At 46.7% G+C, this 20,017-nt stretch overlaps 1 protein-coding gene and 1 pseudogene across 1 annotated transcript; one reads left to right on the top strand and one right to left on the bottom strand.

The window, feature by feature from the left end:
- Window positions 1-20,017, top strand: part of LOC131093333 (zinc finger protein 850-like) — a 628,085-nt pseudogene that overhangs the window by 95,781 nt on the left and 512,287 nt on the right.
- Window positions 2,919-3,857, bottom strand: LOC131093449 (olfactory receptor 14J1-like). Its single transcript, XM_058040614.1, has one exon. The coding sequence runs from the start codon at window positions 3,849-3,851 to the stop codon at window positions 2,919-2,921; it is 933 nt and encodes a 310-aa protein (XP_057896597.1). The 5' UTR covers window positions 3,852-3,857.

Raw genomic sequence — 20,017 nt, 5'->3', positions numbered from 1 at the left:
CGTAGCATGGCAGGGCCTCATGGAACCAAGGGGACCACAGTGACACTGTCGGGCTCCATGGAACAAAGGGGCCATTCTGACACCATGGAACTAAGAAGGCCATTGCTGTGCTATGGGACATCATGGAACCAAGGACACAATTGCTGTCATATGGGGCATCATGGAACCAAGAAAGCCATTGCTGTGTTACAAGGTATCGTGGAACCAAGGAGACCATTGCTGTGCTACACAGAAGCATTGAACCAAGGAGGACATTGCTATTCTACAGGGCATCATGGAATCAAGGAGGCCATTGTGACACATGGAGCCTCATGGATCCAAAGGACCATTGTGGCACTGCAAGATCAATAGTGACACTGTGGGGCTCCAAGTGAACCAGGAGCATTCTTAATGTGCAGAACCAAGGAGGCCATTATGATACTCTGGGGCATCATGGAGTGGAGGGTCCACTGTGACACAGAACAGCCTCATGAAACCATGGAGGCCATTTTTACACTTTGAGGCCTTGTGAAGCCAAAGGGCCATCGTGGCACTTTGTGTCCCCATGGAACCAAGGAGTCCATTGTGACACTATAGGCTCTGTTGGGCCAAAGAGCAATTGTGGCACTATATGGCGCCATTGAACCATAGAGAAAATTGTGACACTACAGAGCTCCATGGAGCTAAGGATTCATGGGACAATGTGGGACACGTGGACCCAAAGGTTCATTGTGACATTGCAGGTCCTCATGGAATACTGGAGACCACAGTGACACTTCAAGGCCTCATTGAACCAAGAGGCTCTGTAGAACCAAGGAGACAATTTGACACTGCAATATACACTACTGATAATGCAGAGACAATTATTGTGTCCTGCTTTCTTTTCCTATTTATAGATTGACATCATCAATGTCCAAATGATATTGACCCCCAGCAACTTATAATGCAGTCAGAAAAGAAATGAAAGTGAAGACCATTAATGAATGACAATCATGAATACTTTGTCCCCACCCTCTCCCCACCATTTCCCTCATCCAACCCCTGGCACTCCTATGGATCAGGAATGGTTTGGTCAGCAGGACCTGGGCAGTGATTCTTCCCCTGTGCTCAGCACTGGTTTGGCAGCACCTCGAGTGCTCTGCCCAGTTCTGGGCCCCCATATTAGGAAGGACATGGAGGGGCTGGAATATGTCTAGAGAAGGGCAACAAGGCTGTAGAGGGGTCTGAAACACAAGTCCTGTGAGGAATGGCTGAGGGAGATGGGGGGTTGTTTATCGTGGAGAAGAGAAGGCTCAGGGGAGACAAAGCAGTGCCAGGGCAGGGTTGGACTTGGTGACGTCCCACACCTTTCCAACCTTGCTGATTCTGGGATTCTCTGGAACGACCCTTGGAGCAGTTGCAGGAGGAGCCCTGGGCCTCCTCTTCAGAAGCTCCAGCAGCCCAGGTCCCTCAGCTTCTCCTGCCAGCCCCAAAGCCCATCCTGTCAGTCCTGCAGAGCCTCTGCAGCTCCGCCTCATTGCCCAAAACAGGGAGCCCCAGAGCCAGACAAAGCAGCCCAGATGTTTCCCCCTGGCCTGGGGTGCCTCTGGCAAGGGAGCAGCACCAGGCACTGCAAGAACCTGCAGAAAATTCCTGCAGCACTTGTAGGATGATCCTGCTCCCCAAGGAACGTTCCCATGGTGCCCAGTCAGGAACTGCAATGGGGAGTGGGGCCAGAGAGGGAAGGGCAACCACGGATGGGCTGTTTGCAGGGGTGGGCAGTAGGAAGAAATTTATAGCAGGAAGGAGTGAAGAAAGCAAAGGTGATGTAAAGGAAATGCTCAAGGCAGTTTGGGGGTGGCTGCCAGGCAGCCCTGGCTCTGAGCAACAGAATCTGCAGTGGCACAGGAAACTCCCAGCTGATGGGAACAAACTTTCTGGCTGACTACAGAGGCCAGGAAAAAGCTGAGTGCTTTCCCTGATGTCCCCCAGCCCTTGCTGGACCCAGGGTCTGATGGCATTTGTGCTCCCTCAGGTTCATTGCCCCATAGCAACAGCATGGGGGTGCTCCCCCTGCTCTATGCAATGCAAACATGGGCTGCTGAGCCAGTGCTGCTGGTCTGTGCCTGCAAGGATGGGGCACCTGTGTGAGCTGGGGGAGAGGTCAGGGCTGCAGAGGGAGGATGTTGCTGGCTGCTGCATGAGGATGGTCTGGGACGCTGCCCTAGGCTGTCCAGCACACTGGGGATGGATCAGCCCCTGCTCTGCTGCTCCTTCTCATCTCCCCCAGGGCCCTTCAGAGCCCCAGCCATGCTGTTTGCCCCCATCCTGGCCATGGCCATCCTGGGGCTGCTCACGGGGCTTTTCTGTGCTGAGCATTGGCCTCTCCCTGTTCTTGAGAGAGCCTGAGCAAGGAGCCTGGAACCCCTAGGCCCTGGCCTGAGGCGTCAGCGCTGCACCAGCAGTGCCCATGGCCTGTCCCTGCTGCAGCCCTGGTACTGCCACTCCCAGGGCTGTGCCCGGCCCGAGAGCACTCAGGCCCTGCAGCAACACCAGGGCCACCAGGGCAGTGGGGCAGGGCCACGGCAGCAGCACTGGCAACACCAAGTGTTGCTGCTGCTGGGCACAGCTGCTGGGCCAGCCCTGATCTGCCCCTAGCTCTGCACACAGACATTGCTGCTGCAGCTCCAGAGAAGGCAACATAAGGGCATCTCTGCAGAAAACTTGTCTGGGAGATCCTTTAGTCCCTTTAAGGCCACCGTGAGCACAACTCCTCACTGACACAGTCTGTGGCCACAGGGAAGGTGGAGAGAAACAAAATGAGAAATGGCATATACAATGACATTTATTTGTGGACTATATGGAAAAAATAAAACAAAGAAAAATTACCTCAGAAATGAAAACAAGAAATATCAAAGATGCCTTTTATTACAAGTGATTTGCAGACAATGGCCAGCAGTTTAATGCTCCTGAAAGCATCCAGTCATCAGTCTCCACACTGCAGCCTTGAGCTCCTGGTTCCTCAGGCTGTAGATGAGGGGGTTCAGGGCTGGAGGCACCACTGAGTACAGAACTGACATGGCCATATCCAGGGATGGGGACGACATTGAGGGGGGCTTCAAGTAGGCAAACACTGCCGTACTGAGGTACAGAGAGACCACAGCAAGGTGAGGGAGGCAGGTGGAAAAGGCTTTGTACCTTCTCTGCTCAGAGGGGATCCTCAGCACAGCCCTGAAGATCTGCACATAGGAGAAAACAATGAACACAAAACAACCAAATGCTAAACACACACTAACAGCAATGAGACCAACTTCCTTGACATAGGACATGGAGCAGGAGAGCTTGAGGATCTGTGGGATTTCACAGAAAAACTGTCCAAGGGCATTGCCTCGGCACAGGGGCAGGGAAAATGTATTGGCTGTTTGCAGCAAAGCATTGAGAAAGCCACTGGCCCAGGCAGCTGCTGCCATGGTGGCACAAGCTCTGCTGCCCAGGAGGGTCCCATAGTGCAGGGGTTTGCAGATAGACACGTAGCGGTCGTAGCACATGATCGTCAGGAGATAAAATTCTGTTATAGCATAGAAAACAAAAAAAAAGAGCTGAGCAGCACATCCTGTGTAGGAGATGTTCCTGGTGTCCCAGAGGGAATTGTGCATGGCTTTGGGGACAGTGGTGCAGATGGATCCCAGGTCAGTGAGGGCCAGGTTGAGCAGGAAGAAGAACATGGGCGTGTGCAGGTGGTGGCCGCAGGCTACGGCGCTGATGATGAGGCCGTTGCCCAGGAGGGCAACCAGGGAGATGCCCAGCAAGAGGCAGAAGTGCAGGAGCTGCAGCTGCCGGGTGTCTGCCAATGCCAACAGGAGGAAGTGCCTGATGGAGCTGCTGTTGGACATTTGCTGGAGCTGCACATGCATGAAAGGACAGTGAAGATTTAGAGGAGACAGCTGTAACCAAAATCAAAGCCATTTCCCATACATCCTTCTCTGTCACAGACAGACATGGCTTTTAGTATTTAGGAGTTCTGAGGTTTTCTTTATAAGTTCCCTCATGTCTCTGCTGGTAGTTTTGAATATCAACCCCTCAGCATTTCTGCTGCACTCAGGGAGAACAGAGTGATTTCCCTGGGGCAAGATGATGAGTGGAGACTGAGGGAAGATGGCCTGTCATTGTGACTTGTTCAAAGATTCTTTGGGATTAAGCTTTCTTAGGTGGAGGGTGATCACCTTCCCATGCTTCCCCTCTCAGATACTGCCGAGAGCAGATGGATCCACCACAGCCCAGCTCGACATTTGTAGCGAAGGACTCACTATCTTCAGGTAACCAACCCAACAGCATTTTCAGTGTCACAACACCACTGCCTTTCCCCATCAATGTTATAAGTCAGAGATGCTCTAGGACACATTTGCTGGATTGAAGCTCCGAGCTTGGACTGAAAACTCAGGGAGACTTCCAAGTTTCCTTATGATGACATTGGATTGAGGGAGATGCAGCTCCTTCCCTGGCTGCACTGACAGCATTGCCCAGAGCCAGGCACTGGGGACAGTGTCACCCTGAGCCAGCTGTGTCCCCTGCCAGAGCCCCCAGTGCTGGGGAGGTGCTCCCAGCCTTGTGCTCTGCAGAGGGAACTGGGCCCAGGGCTGCAGAGCTGCCCCATGGCTCTGCTGCAGCTCTGCCTGCACAGGAGGGGCTGCACGCCTTGGATCCCCGGCCCTGAGGGCAGAGGCTTGACTGGGGCACAGGAGGGAGCGGGCTTGTTCAGAGGGAGGGACTTCATTGGAAGGGATCCTGTGGACATCTCTAAACTCTCCCTACCACAGCAATTCTGGGTTTTGTTTTCTCTCCTTGCCTGATCTTCTCTCTGCTTTCTGGAGATTTTCCTCCTGCAGGTGTTTCCCTGTACCTGATTTCTCCCTGCAAGTACTCACAGACCACAAATCTCTGTGCACTCTCTTTGGTCTGACAGAACCCTTCCTGTTTGCAGGGCACTGGCTGGGGGCTGGTTCTGTTTGCGGCTTGGAGAAAGTATAGCTCAGGCTGAGCCTGATGAGTGCAGAAAACGTGATGCTGCTGCTGTTCATGGGAAGAGTGGCTGAAAGTACATTAGGGATCCCCTGGGAACCAATTGGTAACTAGAAGTAACAGTTTGGATGTCTCAAGCATTGACAAAAAAATAATTGATAATTTATACTACCTTAAAATTTAAACCCTCCCTTCCTGCCATTCTCTAATAGTAGAAAACTAAATACAAAGTCTTAGGAAATATCCTATTTTCTATCAAAATCCTTGCCTTGTAAATACTCCATGACTGATCCGAACCCCTCAGCATGTCGGAGCTTCATGAGCATTTCACCTCCCCTGCACCAGAAATACTCAGAATTGTACTCACAGAGTCTGCAGGCATTGAGATGTTCCAGCTTTAGGAGATGGCTCCAGGAGCTGCAGCTGCATTGTCCTGCAGCCAGAGGTTCCTGTGCCAAGGGCTGGCAGTGATTCTGCCCCAGGCACTTCTCAGCACCTTCCCAGCCCTGAATGATTGAAGCTCTCTGTGCCTCTGTGCTGTGCCCAGGGTGGTTGCAGGCAGTGTCCCAGCCTTGCTGGGCTGGCAGAAGAGCTTCTCATCAAGAGAAATGTGCTTTTGAAACTCTTCTTGGTTACCAGGAGCTGCCTCTGTGCCAGAAGCCCAGCCCAGCTCAGCAGCACAGACACAGCACAAGGACTTTAATGAGCCTTTGGGGCTTTGTGGCCCTGAACATCAGTCCCTGAGAGGGAGCTGAAGAAACTTCTCCAGAACTCCAAGTCAGAATACAACTCCAAACTTTCATGGACTTTTAATGGGTCCCACTAAGGGACACAACTGTGAAAGTGTCCCCAGGCCCCAGGCAGAGCAGAGAACTGGAGGCAGTGATGACAGCTGGGGACAAAGAGAAGCCAAGTCTTGGTGCTCTGGGGCACAGCAGCAGGATCTGTGCCACCAAGGGCTGGGAGGAGAAACCTTTTCCTGAGGCACTGTCAGCCCCTTGTCCTGCCCTCAGCATCCCCCCTAGCCCACATCTCAGTGGCCTCAAGGATCTGCTGGAAGGAGTCCCTGGGGAGCCTTGCTCACCAATGGCCCTGGGCGGGGGCTCCTTAATGCTCCCAGGGACTGGAGGTTTTCCAAAGTCTTTGGGTTTGGCTTTTGCCTTGGAGTCTCTGTGAGAAGTGTGTGCAATCATGGCCTCCAATTTTCTGCTGTAATTAGTCCCTGGAGAGGCTTTGTCAGTAGCAACATTCAGTGGGCTCATTAATACTTCAAGGTACTTCAGTTACTTTAAGGTACTTGGTGTTTCCCTTTTGATACAGACTCTGTGAGAGGTTTGTGCAATCATGGCCCCAATTATCTGCTTTAATGAGTCCCTTGAAGCTTTGTATTGACACTCAGTGGGGCTCATTAATACTTCGATATACTCAAGGTTTTTTAGGTACTTTGGGTTTTCCCTTCCACACTGAGTCTCTGAGAGGTTTTTGTGCCATCCTGGCCTCCAATTCTTTCCTCCAAGGAGTCCATGAGGAACCTGTGCTGGGGATGGACCTCAGTGGGACCCATTCATGCCTCGAGACACTTTGGGGTTTTCTTCTGACTTTGACTTTTGGAAAGTTTTGTGCAGTCTCCTCTCAGACCCTGAGGTTCAAGGGCTCAGCTTCAAATGCTCTATGGGGCTCATTAGGATCAAGAATTCCTGACAAACCCTGGCTGTGCCTTGATTTCCCTCTGTTCTAGTGCAGTTGATTAGGAAGGTTTCCTTCTGCAGGTATGGAGAAATATTTCAAAGAGCTTCTCGGAAATAGGTGTTCCTTTTTTGAGCAGTGTTTTTTATTACTTTTTGTTATTACATAAGATGTCATTAATAGAGAAGTTGGCCATATTTTTTAAAAGGCTTCAGAGTTCACAAGTTGGGCTAGTTGCTGCCACGGTGGAGTTCTAACCGTTTGTTATTGTAGTCACCTGTCATTTTTGTTAACTACCTGTTCTTAATGGTTAAGAATTCCCCCTTTTGTCAAATGGCACCCTGCTGCTTCCTGGAGGATGGCACCTGGATGGTGAAAAGGAGGGGACATCGGGGTTGACATTCAAATGATATTTGGGCTACCATGGAAATGAAGAAACCCCTCACCAAACGTTACAAAAACCCCTAAAAACAATGAGCCAACACAGAATTGAGGTATTGAAGTGATGTCTAGACGTGAGGAACAGAATCCACCATCGGCTAAGACCCTTTATACCCCCCACCCTGACCTAAAAAGATGTCGGCTGAACAGAGGACCTCGAATGTCTAACCTAAAAACTGGGAATCTCCTGATGCTCTTGAGAGGACGGAAGTCCCAGCTCTGCCTGCAGACCAGCAGGCAAAGCTACACTTTTTCTTCCTCCTCCGTGTCACTCCTGGAAGCAGTGGCGGCATGAGACCAGTTGGTTCTTCCCATGCAAGCTGATTTTTAATAAAGGCATTAAAAGGAGAAAGATCTCCTGCCCTATTTATTTCAGCTTGGCACTCGTCTGGGATAGCCATGCCTGAAGAGGACACCAGGACTGGGATGGCCACCCACAATGGACCTCCAGCACAGCTGGCTATCAGGACCAGAGAAGATCGGCTTAGAACTAGTGATGCAGAGGAGCACTTGACTGGTGAGAGTGTCCAGTGGCAGGAGTAGGGGGCAAGCGAGTGTGTGTGAGTGAGCAGCTCGGACCCTCGGCCTGAGTATGGACCCCTTAGTAGTGGGGTTCCTAACCCCTGCGAGGGGGCCAGCCGGGAAAGGGGGGAAGTGAGTGGAATCAGCGTGAGTGAGTTGCCTCCTAAGCAGTAGAGGGCCCCCCACCGGGCGTGTGGAGGAAATAGTAGTATGAGTGGCACACACCCTGAAAGTCCTGACAGGGGGAAGTCAGGCAAATCACAAGTCCCGAGAAGGATTCAGGCAAGCCCACAAGTCCTGCAGGCAAATTAAGTCCTTACAAAGGAGATCAGGCACAAGTCTCGGCGGGGGAAGCCAGGATCTCAAGTTTTTTAAGTCCTGATACTTAAGTCCTAGCATTAGGGAAATTAGGCAAACTAGAAATCAGGCAGTACTTTTCTTTTAAAGTCCTGAATAAAGGGGTCAGGCAAATCTGAAGTTCAATGGAGAAAGCAGAGACTCTTCAAATAAGATTTTTCTTGAGTCACCTTTTAGTACATTCTTTTCGAGTAGAGGCACCTTTGTGATTTTTTTCTGTTGAGGCTGAAAAAATGGGAGGATATAGTAGTAAGAAGAGAGGCAAAAGACTGAGGAATATACCCCCCTCATAGTCCCTTAGGTCAACTGCTAGAGAGATGAGATTCTATAGAGGCCGTGGAGGGATTAGATAAGGTTAAGATGATTCATTACTATGTAAAAGTCTGGCCAGAGTTAGATGTGCAAGGAGGATGGCCGTGGTGTAGGACAAAAGACCAGTGGATGTGTCAACAATTGAGTCACTATCTGACAGCTCGAGGAGATACTGATCCCGAGCAATTATTATAAGTGGCTTGTTGGCTAAAGAGTGCTATTGGGGATGAAGGTGTGTGAATTTGTAAGGTGCAGAGGAAGAAAGAGGGGAATGAAAGAGGGGATGCTGGAGTTGGAGAGAGTAGTAAAAGTTGGGACCTCCTGGACTACTGGCCTCCTGATTCCCCCTCCACCTTATCATCCTCTTCCTCGGGCACCTCAAATGGCAGATCTGGCTTTTCCCCCAGCTGCCATCCCATTACTGTCTGCTCTAATTCCTTCTCCTACCTCTTTGGCTTCCTCTGTGGTAGACCCTGTATCTCCCCTGGTGGCCACTCCCTCACCACCCCCTATGGCTCCTCCAGTTGTTTCTGCACCACCACAAGTGCCTACTCCACCTGTTTCACTCTCCACCCCTTCTCCAGCTCCACTTAACATGCACTCAGGCTCTTCTCCCCCTCCTGTTTGAAAAGAAATGAAATTTAGCAAAATGTTTAATTATAGTGAGTTGTGTGTGAACTGGTTTGTTAAAAAGTAGTTTTGTAGCCGTTGAAAGTGTGTTGGGTTTTGTGTGTAACCTAGCAGGTAGTCTTAGGGATTTAATAAATAATTAAACTAGTGCAGGAAAGTAAGAATGCTAACCTGTCTGGAGGAAGGATACAATGCTCTTAGAATAAGATAAGCAGAGGATTAATGATCTTGTTTGTGAACCAAGGAATTTATCACAAGGGGTCTGTGACTAGGCAAGGGGAACGGGGAACTGCTTCTTGGAGACTTTGTTGTGAATCGCATGTATAAGAGGGAAGCACCCATACGTGAATTTGGGGGCTCGGGTTTTAGGGACGTGAGTCCCCCAGCTCCCCGGGCCCTTAATAAAGCACCCACAAAACTTATCCGAGTTTTGTGTCATTTATCAATCGGGCAACAGTTTTCTGGCGACCGCGGCAGGACTCCGAAGGTTGCTGAGGCGGTTCGCGTCCCGATCCACTCCAAGCCGGCACCGAGCACTTCTCGGGGAGTCATCGGTCGTGCCCGACCCCCCGCGCCTGTCGGACAACTGCCAAGGTAAGCCCGAAGGTGCTTTATATTGGAAAAAGCTGATAATTTGATTTGGATTTGGTGGTTGGTAAAAAAAGCCTAGGCTCCGGCCATAAGATGTCTAAGGATGCAGGACCAGAACTCGCCTCCTGTTTTTTTTTTAGGGAAGGATGGCGAGAAGGTATATTGGTTTAAGGTATATTGGTTTATTGGGATTAAAGGTGGAATTAAAGGTTGTAATATGATGTCTTTTAAAACTTTTAAAACCTTAGTGCAAGCCAATGGTAAAATACCTGGAAATACACCATTAGGTTGTATATTGAAACGGTGGAAAAGTGAAGGGTATTATCAGGAATTGGATAAAAGTAAAATGATAGATTATTGTAATCATTGGTGGCCTGAATATGAGATTGGGGAAGCGGGATGGCCGGTGAATGGTACACTGGAATTGGGGATAATGGAATCTTTGATGCAATTTTTAAGGAGGAATGAGAAATGGGAGGAAATACCATATTTGGATTTGTTTTTCGTTTTATATCGGAAAGAGGAATGGCAAAAGGAATGTGGTATTTTGGTTTTAGAAGTGAATGATGAGAGGGAGTGTGTGAGATGTAAAGAAAGAAAGGAGCATAATTTGTATCCTTCAGTCGAGGAAGATTTGTCTTATTGTATAGCACTTCCGAGGGTTCCGGTTGCTCTTAATGTGCCCCCTGCTCCCCCTGCGGATATAGCTATAAAAACAGGATCTAGTGAGAGTGATAGTGATGGTGGTGATGGTGAAAAGAATGAGTGTGTTAAAAGAACTCCGTTAGCAGGGCAGACTCGCAAGGGAAGGAAGGGGCAGAAGGGGCCACAGTTAATTGCGCCGTTAAGGGAACCTGTGGGACCACAGGGAGAAAGGATACTTATAAAGGTGCCTTTCTGCCCCGGGGATTTGGTAATATGGAAGCAATCAGCGGGGAGTTATCGGGAGGATCCTGAAAGGGTGGCAAGGGTGGTTAAAATGGTAATAAAGACTCATAATCCAGACTGGAATGATTTACAGGTATTATTAGATACTATAATGGATTCCACGGAAAAGGAAGGGGTTATTAGAGCCACTAGAGAAAAGGCTCGTGAGGAAATTCGGTTGAGACAACTAAATGAGACAGCTGATGAATTGGTACCAAGTGAGGAACCTAAGTGGGACCCAAACTCTATGGGAGGAATAAGGGCTGTAAAATGATGTCAGGAATTGTTGGTGGAAGGAATTAGGACAGGAATACCTAAGACTATGAACTGGTCTAAGTTGTATTCGGTCAAGCAGGACAAGAATGAGTCTCCGTCTGCCTTTTTAGAACGATTAAAAGACATGGCTCGGAAATTTACTAATTTAGATGTAGAGGATAAATCAGGAAAACTTCAATTGGCATTGTTGTTTATGGGGCAATCACAAGAGGATATTAGGAAAAAGTTACAAAAGCTGGAAGGAGAGGATACTAGGAGTTTGGATAAAATGCTGGAGGTAGCATGGAAGGTATACAACAACAGGGAAAAAGAAACTGCAAAAAGACAACAAGCTAGTATTCTGGCTGTAATGCAACAGACAGGGGCAGGAGGAAGACCCATTAGGGGTCAAGGTCGGGGAGGAGCTAATCACGGACAAAGGGGGTTGGCAAGAGGTCGGGGAGGATTTGGGTTTGCACCTAACATGGGGAGGTTGGATCCAAACCAGTGTGCGTTTTGCTGACAATTGGGACACTGGAAAAATGAATGCCCGGTTAGAGGAGGTATGGGCATGGGAAACATAGGATTAAGGACAGGTCCAATGGGGAACGCTCCTGTGGGAGGATTTACGGGAGGATCAGCAGAGGCCGCTCAAGCACTAGTTTTGGGAAACTATCAGAATCAATGCTGACTAGAAAAGAATTTAAGGGTAGTTTTAGAAATAGATGGAAAGGATCAAGAATTTATGGTAGACACTGGAGCTACGTATTCTGTACTCAATAGACTATTGGGACCTTTGAGTGACACAACGGTACAGGTGGTGGGGGCAACAGGGAAGCTAGAGGAACAACCATTTTTACAACCTTTAAATCTTAGGTTTGGGGGAAAGGAATTAGATCACCAATTTTTTTATATGCCGAACTGCCCCACACCCCTTCTTGGCAGAGACCTGTTGTCCCGACTTAATGTGAAAATAATATTTGAAGGGGGAAGGGTGAAATTGGAAATACCTGAGGAACAAATAGCAGGCATTTTTGTGATCAAGGAAGTGGATGCCTCTCCTATTCCAGAAGAAATTGAGCAGGCTGTAGTACCCTGGGTATGGGAGTCAGGGGTCCCCGGACAATCTAAAGCTGCGCAGCCAGTAAAGGTGGAACTAAAGGAAGGGGCCCAACCAGTGAGGATAAAGCAATACCCCTTGAATCTTGAGGCAAGGAGGGGAGTAGCCCCGTTAATTAAACAATTTTTGGTTCAAGGAATATTACAGGAATGTGAATTGGAGTATAATACTCCAATTTTTCCAGTAAAGAAACCTAATGGTAAGTACCATTTGGTACAGGACTTACGGTCTATTAATGAAATAGTGAAAGACATACATCCAGTTGTTGCTAATCCTTATACCTTGTTAACATCTGTATTGGAGGAGTTTAAATGGTTCTCAGTGATTGACCTTAAAGATGCCTTCTTCTGCATCCCACTGGCAGTAGAGAGTAGGAAATATTTTGCCTTTGAGTGGGAGAGTCCTGATTTTGAAAGAAGCAGCTTACGTGGACGAGACTCCCACAGGGATTTAAATGCTCCCCTACTATTTTTGGAAACCAACTGGCCAAGGAGCTGGAGGAATGGAAGATAACCCAGGTAACAATATCCCCATCCTTGTATGTAGTCCTGCAGTACGTGGACGAAATTTTTCTGGCTACTAAGGAAAGGGAAATGTGTGTGGAATTAACAATTAAATTACTCAACATGCTTGGCCAAGCAGGGTATCAGGTTGGAAAGGAAAAAAGCTTAATTGGTCAAAAATAGCGTTATTTACCTCGGTTGTGAGATCACACAAGGGCAGAGACATTTGGGAGTAAACCGAATAGAGGCAATATGTGCTATTCCTTTGCCTCGTAACCATCAGGAACTGAGATCTTTTCTAGGAATGGTGGGATGGTGTCGACTGTGGATCATGAATTTCGGTCTCCTAGCCAAGCCACTGTATGAGGCCTTGAAGCAGCATCGGTTGGAATGGACGACACAGCAAAAGAAGGCCTTCCAGGAATTGAAGCAGGCACTAAAGGAGGCCCCAGCCCTAGGACTCCCTGACCTGACCAAGGAATTCCAGTTGTACATGAATGAGAGGCAAAAACTGGCATTGGGGGTCCTCACCCAGAAGGTGGGATCCTGGAAGAGGCTAGTGGGATACTTCTCTAAACAACTGGATTCGGTAAGTTCCGGGTGGCCCTTGTGTTTACGAGCCATGGCGGCAACAATAATTCTTATTCAAGAGGCCCGGAAATTGACTTTGGGGGCAAAAATGAAAGTGTTTTTTCCCCATATGGTCATGGCCGTTTTGGAGCAAAAGGGGGGTCACTGGCTATCATCCAGTCGAATGTTGCAATACCAGGCCATCCTGAGAGAACAGGATGATATTGAAATAGGACTACTAATCATGTTAATCCAGCAGAGTTTTTACGCAGTGACCAGGAGGCTGGGGAACTGGTGCACGATTGCGTAGAGGTAATTGAACAAGTATATGCCAGCAGACCTGACCTAAAAGATGAACCATTGGAAGAACCTGAATGGGAACTATACACTGATGGATCCAGTTTTGTCGAGAATGGGACTCGCTATGCCGGGTATGCAGTGGTAACATTGGATCAGGTCATAGAGGCAAAGGCTTTGTTACCTGGAACTTCGGCCCAGAAGGCAGAGGTGATTGGACTCACCAGAGCCCTGTATTTGAGCAAGGACAAAAGGGTTAATATCTGGACAGATTCTAAATATGCCTTTGGTGTGGTTCATGTACATGGGGCATTATGGAAGGAAAGGGGGCTTTTGAATTCACAGGGAACCAACATCAAGCACCGGGAAGAAGTGCTACAGCTACTGGATGCGGTACACAGTCCCAAAGCAGTTGCGGTAATGCATGTTAGAGGACATCAGACTGCGGAAGGAGACGTTTACAGAGGAAATCGATTTGCTGATGTTACAGCACGGCAAGTGGCATGGGAAGTATGGACTCAAATGGCATTGGTACGATTGTAAGCCGGTAAGAACAAATCCGGCTACCCCATACCTGAATCAGGAGCCCAAATATTCAATAGAAGATGGAAAACTAATAAACTTGCTAGGGGCACAGAGGAATCAACTTGGGTGGTACGTTACACCAATGGGACAAATAGTGGTACCTACCCGCATAATGAAATTTATTTTGGAATCAGAACATATTAAATGTCATTGGGGGGCAGAAGTATTGGTAAAATTTTTGAAGAATGAGATAATCTCTAATCAGATGTTAACAATGGCAAAAAGAGTTAATGCAATGTGCCCGGTATGTTTGAAAAATAATCCAGTAGTTAGGAGACAAATACAAATGGGAAAGTTGCAAGTCGGGCCACAACCAGGAGATTACTGGCAAGTTGATTTTTCTGAATTGCCTAGGGCACAGGGATACAGATACTTGTTAGTGTACGTATGTACGTTCTCAGGGTGGCCGGAAGCTTTTCCATGTAGAACTAATCAGGCTAAGGAGGTAGTAAAAACCTTGTTAAAAGAAATAATACCAAGATTTGGAGTACCTTTAGGATTGTCATCAGATAGGGGTCCGCATTTTATAGCTGGGGTAGTGCAGGAATTAGCACGAATGTTAGATATAACCTGGAATTTGCATACCCCCTGGAGACCTCAGTCTAGTGGGCAGGTGGAAAGGATGAATCAAACCCTGAAAGGACAAATCAAAAAGATTTGCCAGGAAGCTAAACTGCACTGGCCTCAAGCTTTGCCTTTGGCCCTACTTAGGATTCAAATTAAACCAAGGGAAAAGGTAGGCGTAAGTCCATATGAGATATTATATGGCAAACCATATCATGCAACTGTATTAAAAGGGAAGGTACATGTGAGTGGGGACCAGGCGATTGCAGCGTACGTTATGTCACTTAAAAAGATCTTGAATTCTTTAAGAAATACGTTACAGTGGAATAGACCGCTCACGCTGGAGAATTCTGTCCACGACATCCAGCCTGGGGACCAGGTGTACGTCAAGAAGTGGATCATGGATCCGCTACGGGAATCATGGAGCGGACCCCACCAGGTGATGATGACGACCTACATGGCAGTGAAGGTCCAGGGGATGGATGCTTGGATCCATTACACCAGGGTAAAGAAGGCACCGTTCCAATGGGAAACCCAGATAATGTCTCCAACCCGGATGATCTTCCGCGCAAAGCTGCCTTCTTAATTATATTACTGCTAGTGATCATGAGACTAGTACCCGTTCAAGGGTCTACTCTAGTACAGGTTGAAGAAACAAAGGTTACAGTCATGGAAGGGATGGATGTTCAATGAACTTGTGTTATATTTGACAGCCAGAAAGTTGAGGCCAGTGAAGTTATTGCAATATGGCAACGGGGGGCTGAAAGAAGCCGAGGCAAGATAGGAGTTGGTTGGGATCAGGATAAACAACAAGGAAACACGGTACTGAATCTTACCAAGATAACCACAAACGATACGGGAGAATATATATGTTTGGTCAAAATACGGGAGAGTTTTGATTACAAAAGAGTGAGTATGAGGGTTTTGCCATGGACAGGGGATCGTGCTGAAAACATAAAGGTTAATCCAGTATCAATGGCAGTGGACATGTGGGATGGGCCACCTCTCAGAATAAATTGTTCCTTCCTAGTAAGATCAAGATATCAAAGGAACCTTTGGGTCCAATGGTGGAAGCAAAATAGGGAACTGACCTGGGACAGAATAGAGGACGGGACCAGTTGGTGGGGGAAGGAAGGCAAAGGTTGTGGGTGGTCGAGTGTCATTAATCCTAGAATAGGAAATGCATGGTGGAGGCATGACAGAATGATGTTATCCTTACAGAGACACGGTAGAAGGAGTAGACAGGAGGTTAATGATACAATGGAATGAAATACTGAGCAGGAAAACTTAGTGGTAGGATTAATCAGAGACTTTGGGCTCATGCAGAATGTGACTAAAATAACAGCTTGCCTGCCATTACCACAGGCTGCAGGTGAACCAATTCCCTGGGGAATAATACTGGTAACCAAAATGCCTGAAACATTCAAGAATGTTTCATGGTCCTGCCAGTCAGTTCCCAAACCAGTAGATGTATGGAGGGATTTGTGTATGACCTCTATGACTAGAGAGGAATGTGAAAAGCAACCCAATCATTATGGTTGGATTCAAAATACCAGGAGGTGTTTAATTGCAACCCCAATAGATGAGCCATGCAATACCGTACGAATAAGAACGAAATCCCACCAAAATGAGATGAGTTGTCAGAATGTCACACAGAATTTTGACACCTGGAATAGCTGGAAGACATTATGGGGACCTAGTGTTTTGGAACACTATAATTACCTTGGGGAAGTACAATGGTGCATCCAATGGTCAGGAGTAAAGAATCAGTCACATTATAGGACCCTTATCACGTCTACATCTTCCTGAGAGTTCAGACCGCAGAAAGAGGATTGGAATTGTATTGAGGTTTTTACATGTGATACACCGGAAGACCAAATCGGATTGGTACCGGTGAAAATGGCATTAAAGTGGGGATGCGAGTGTAGGGAGTATGATCACACGGTTAGCAGAGAGTCCATGGATGGACCTATAGATTGCAGATATACTACTGTGCACAGTCCTGGAAATTTAGTCTGTGTGTTGGGACATGGACAGTGGACCACACTTTTACCTCTAGATGGATCAGTAACACAAATCACCCTAGGGGTTCCCACATTGTGTCCATACTGGAAACAGAATAGATTGATCCAAAGGAAAGGACTCAGAAAGAGGGAAGAATCCCTAGAGGAGCAGTGGCATGAACCTGGCTCAGGAGTACAATTTGCATGGATATTGGAGTCATTATTCCCTCCGGTAGCGACATATCGAAACAGGGAAATGCTCAACAATTTGTTAGGACAGACAGAAAGGTTGGCAGCAGCTACTAAGAAGGGATTTAAAAATCTAAATTTGCAGTTGCAAGGTACATCAAGAATGACCCTACAAAATAGAATGGCATTGGATTTGCTACTGTTAAAAGATCATGGAGTTTGTGGTTACCTGAGTAGGAGAATAGATCATTGCTGTGTACACATTCCAAATGTTACACTTGAAGTTGAGAAAGATATTTCTCAACTGGCAGAAGTGGAAACAAAAACCAAGGAAATTGAAAAGGAAGCACAGCATAATTGGATAGGAGCAGTATTTGATTCTTTGGGGCTTCACCTGTCTGGCTGGATTACATCTGCTATACAGTATGTACTAATGTGTTTAGTATTTTTAGTGACTATATGGATTGTATATAGATGCCTCTTAGGTGTGATCGAAAAGGAAAAGAGGTGATCTCTCCAGTTGCTGAAGGCGATGACCTGCGGGTGGCAGAATGAAGAACATTCCCCACCTCGTTATGAAGATGTTACTGTCAATACTGTTGATTGAGCATCCTTGCAGCAGGACTGAAGGATGCTCAAAAGGGGGGAAATGTTGGAAAAGAAATGAAATTTAGCAAAATGTTTAATTATAGTGAGTTGTGTGTGAACTGGTTTGTTAAAAAGTAGTTTTGTAGCCGTTGAAAGTGTGTTGGGTTTTGTGTGTAACCTAGCAGGTAGTCTTAGGGATTTAATAAATAATTAAACTAGTGCAGGAAAGTAAGAATGCTAACCTGTCTGGAGGAAGGATACAATGCTCTTAGAATAAGATAAGCAGAGGATTAATGATCTTGTTTGTGAACCAAGGAATTTATCACGAGGGGTCTGTGACTAGGCAAGGGGAACAGGGAACTGTTTTTTGGAGACTAGGCAAGGGGAACGGGGAACTGCTTCTTGGAGACTTTGTTGTGAATCGCATGTATAAGAGGGAAGCACCCATACGTGAATTTGGGGGCTCGGGTTTTAGGGACGTGAGTCCCCCAGCTCCCCGGGCCCTTAATAAAGCACCCACAAAACTTATCCGAGTTTTGTGTCATTTATCAATCGGGCAACACTCCTACTGCTGTCCCTTTACCTCCTCCTAATTGGGACACAAGTGTTCTCCCAGCTCCAAAACAAAGAGATGTGAGAAAACTCCTAGGTGTGTTTGGATACTGCTGGTTAGATCAATACACATGAAGTGTAAAATTTTTATACAGTAAGTTAGTAGGTCCAGACCTCATAATTTGGACAGCAGAAGAGGATCAACAACTGGAGAGCTTAAAAGACAAGTTGTCTTCTGCCCCAGTCCTAAGCTTACCAGACCTCAGGAAGGGCTTTGATCTGTTTGTGAGTGCTGATGAGAGTATAGCCTATGGTGTACTAACTCAAGAGTAGGGAAGCTGCAGGAGACCTGCGACTTACATCTCCAAGTTGTTACATTCAGTGGCTAGAGGCTAGCCAGTTTGTATACAAGCAGTAGCAGTGACTGTTATCCTGACAGACGAGACCCAAAAATTGACCTTACAAGGAAAAATTAAAGTACATACTCTTCACGATCTTAAAAAAGTGCTGAAACAGAGAGCTCAGCAGTGGCTAACCAATGCAAGAATATTAAAATATGACATAATACCAATGAACACAGATGATTTAGAATTCATCACATCAAATGCCTTCAATCCAGTACAATTCCTTATGGGAGAGCCTATAGAAAACTTAGAACGTGATTGTCTTGAATTGATTAACCTCCAAACAAAATTAAGAGAGGATTTAGAAGATCCACCTCTAGCAACTGGAAGAATCATGTTCACAGATTGCTCTTCAAGGGTAGTAGATGGAAAAAGAGCTTCAGGTTATGCCATCATAGATGGAGAAATTTTACAAATTGGTGAAAAAGGGAAATTACCCCCAAACTGGTCAGCCCAAAGTTGTGAAATATATGCCCTGAGAAGAGGATTAGACTTACTGGAGGGAGACCAGAGAACCATTTATACAGATTCCCAATAAGCATTTGGGATAGTTCACAGATTTGGGAAAATACGGGAGGAGCCTGGATATCTAAGCTCAAAAGGAAAAAGCTTAGCCCGTGAGAACCTGGTCAAGTCCGTATTAGAATTATTACAGAAACCAACAGAAATAGCAGTGGTCCATATAAAAGGGCACCAAAAAGGAGACAATTTTGAAGTTAGAGGAAACCGACGGGCTGATGAGATAGCAAAAGAAGCAGCTTTAGAACCAGGGGATCCAGTGAATGTTTTTAAAGCAGAGAGCACAATTGACAGGGGAAAAAGAAGAGAGGAACCCATATTTAGTGAAAAGGAATTGGAAGTTATAAAAGATTTAAAGTTACACCAAAGGCAATGAGGGAAGTGGTTAACCTTGGATGGATGGGTGTTTTTAAACAAAGCACTTATTCAGACAGTGCTAACAGAGCTACATAAATTGACCCACTGGGGAGTCCAAAGACTATGTGATCATTTCCTAAGAAATAACCTGTGCATAGATGTAAATGACCTAGCAAAAGCAATTACAAAAGGGTGTTTAATTTGTCAAAAAGTGAACCAGAAGGTTATGAGAAAAGTCGCAGCCAGTGGGAGGGAATTAGCTCTGTTGAAGATTGCAATGCAAGATGTTTTCAATTACCATCTGTATGGCAGATTATCTTTTGTCAAGTGAGCAGTTTGCTTTATCTCTCACTTTGAGTGACCACATTCACACCTTCCTTGTGAGGGGACATCTGCTGATAACAGATTATTGAATATCACTGCATGACTGATAAGAACTATAGCATCCCATTGTGAGATGCTCCACACAGAGGGAGGAGCCAAGCATTGCTATCCAGATATAATCCATAAGTTTTTGAGACACCAGCATGGCTTTCTCCATGGGATTCCCCAGAGGAACAGCAGCTGTCTCTTCCACTGAATCTTCAGAGGACGAATACATCCTTCTCTACATATCCTCCTTGCTCCAACAGAACCACACCTGATGCTTCAGGAGGGCTGCAGCCACATTTCCAATTGGACTGCCACCAACACCCTGACCCACAGGGTGTCAGGTTGGGTTCTGACTCTGTCAGTGTTGTTCTAGTGTACTGCATTGTTTATTTTATTCTTTTTTTTTCTTTTCCCTATTAAAGAACTGTTAATTCCTGGTCCCATAATTTTGCCTGAGAGCCCCTTAATTTAAAATTTATAGCAATTTGGAGGGGTGGGGAGGGTTTACATTCTCCATTTCAGGAGAGGCTACTGCCTTCCTAAGCAGACTCCTGTCTTTGCAAACCAAGACAGATTTTGGTGCCCAATGTGCAGCTCGAGGGCACAGAAACAAAAAGGGAATAGCAGTTCTTGAGTAATCTATTTTTTTTTTGTGTGGCTATAGAAGCCTCATTAAGTGACACCATGTGGTCCTGC

Source organism: Melospiza georgiana, chromosome 25 (assembly GCF_028018845.1).
Source record: "Melospiza georgiana isolate bMelGeo1 chromosome 25, bMelGeo1.pri, whole genome shotgun sequence".
Classification (NCBI taxonomy): Eukaryota; Metazoa; Chordata; class Aves; order Passeriformes; family Passerellidae; genus Melospiza; species Melospiza georgiana.
This window is presented reverse-complemented; position numbering and strand designations above follow the sequence as displayed.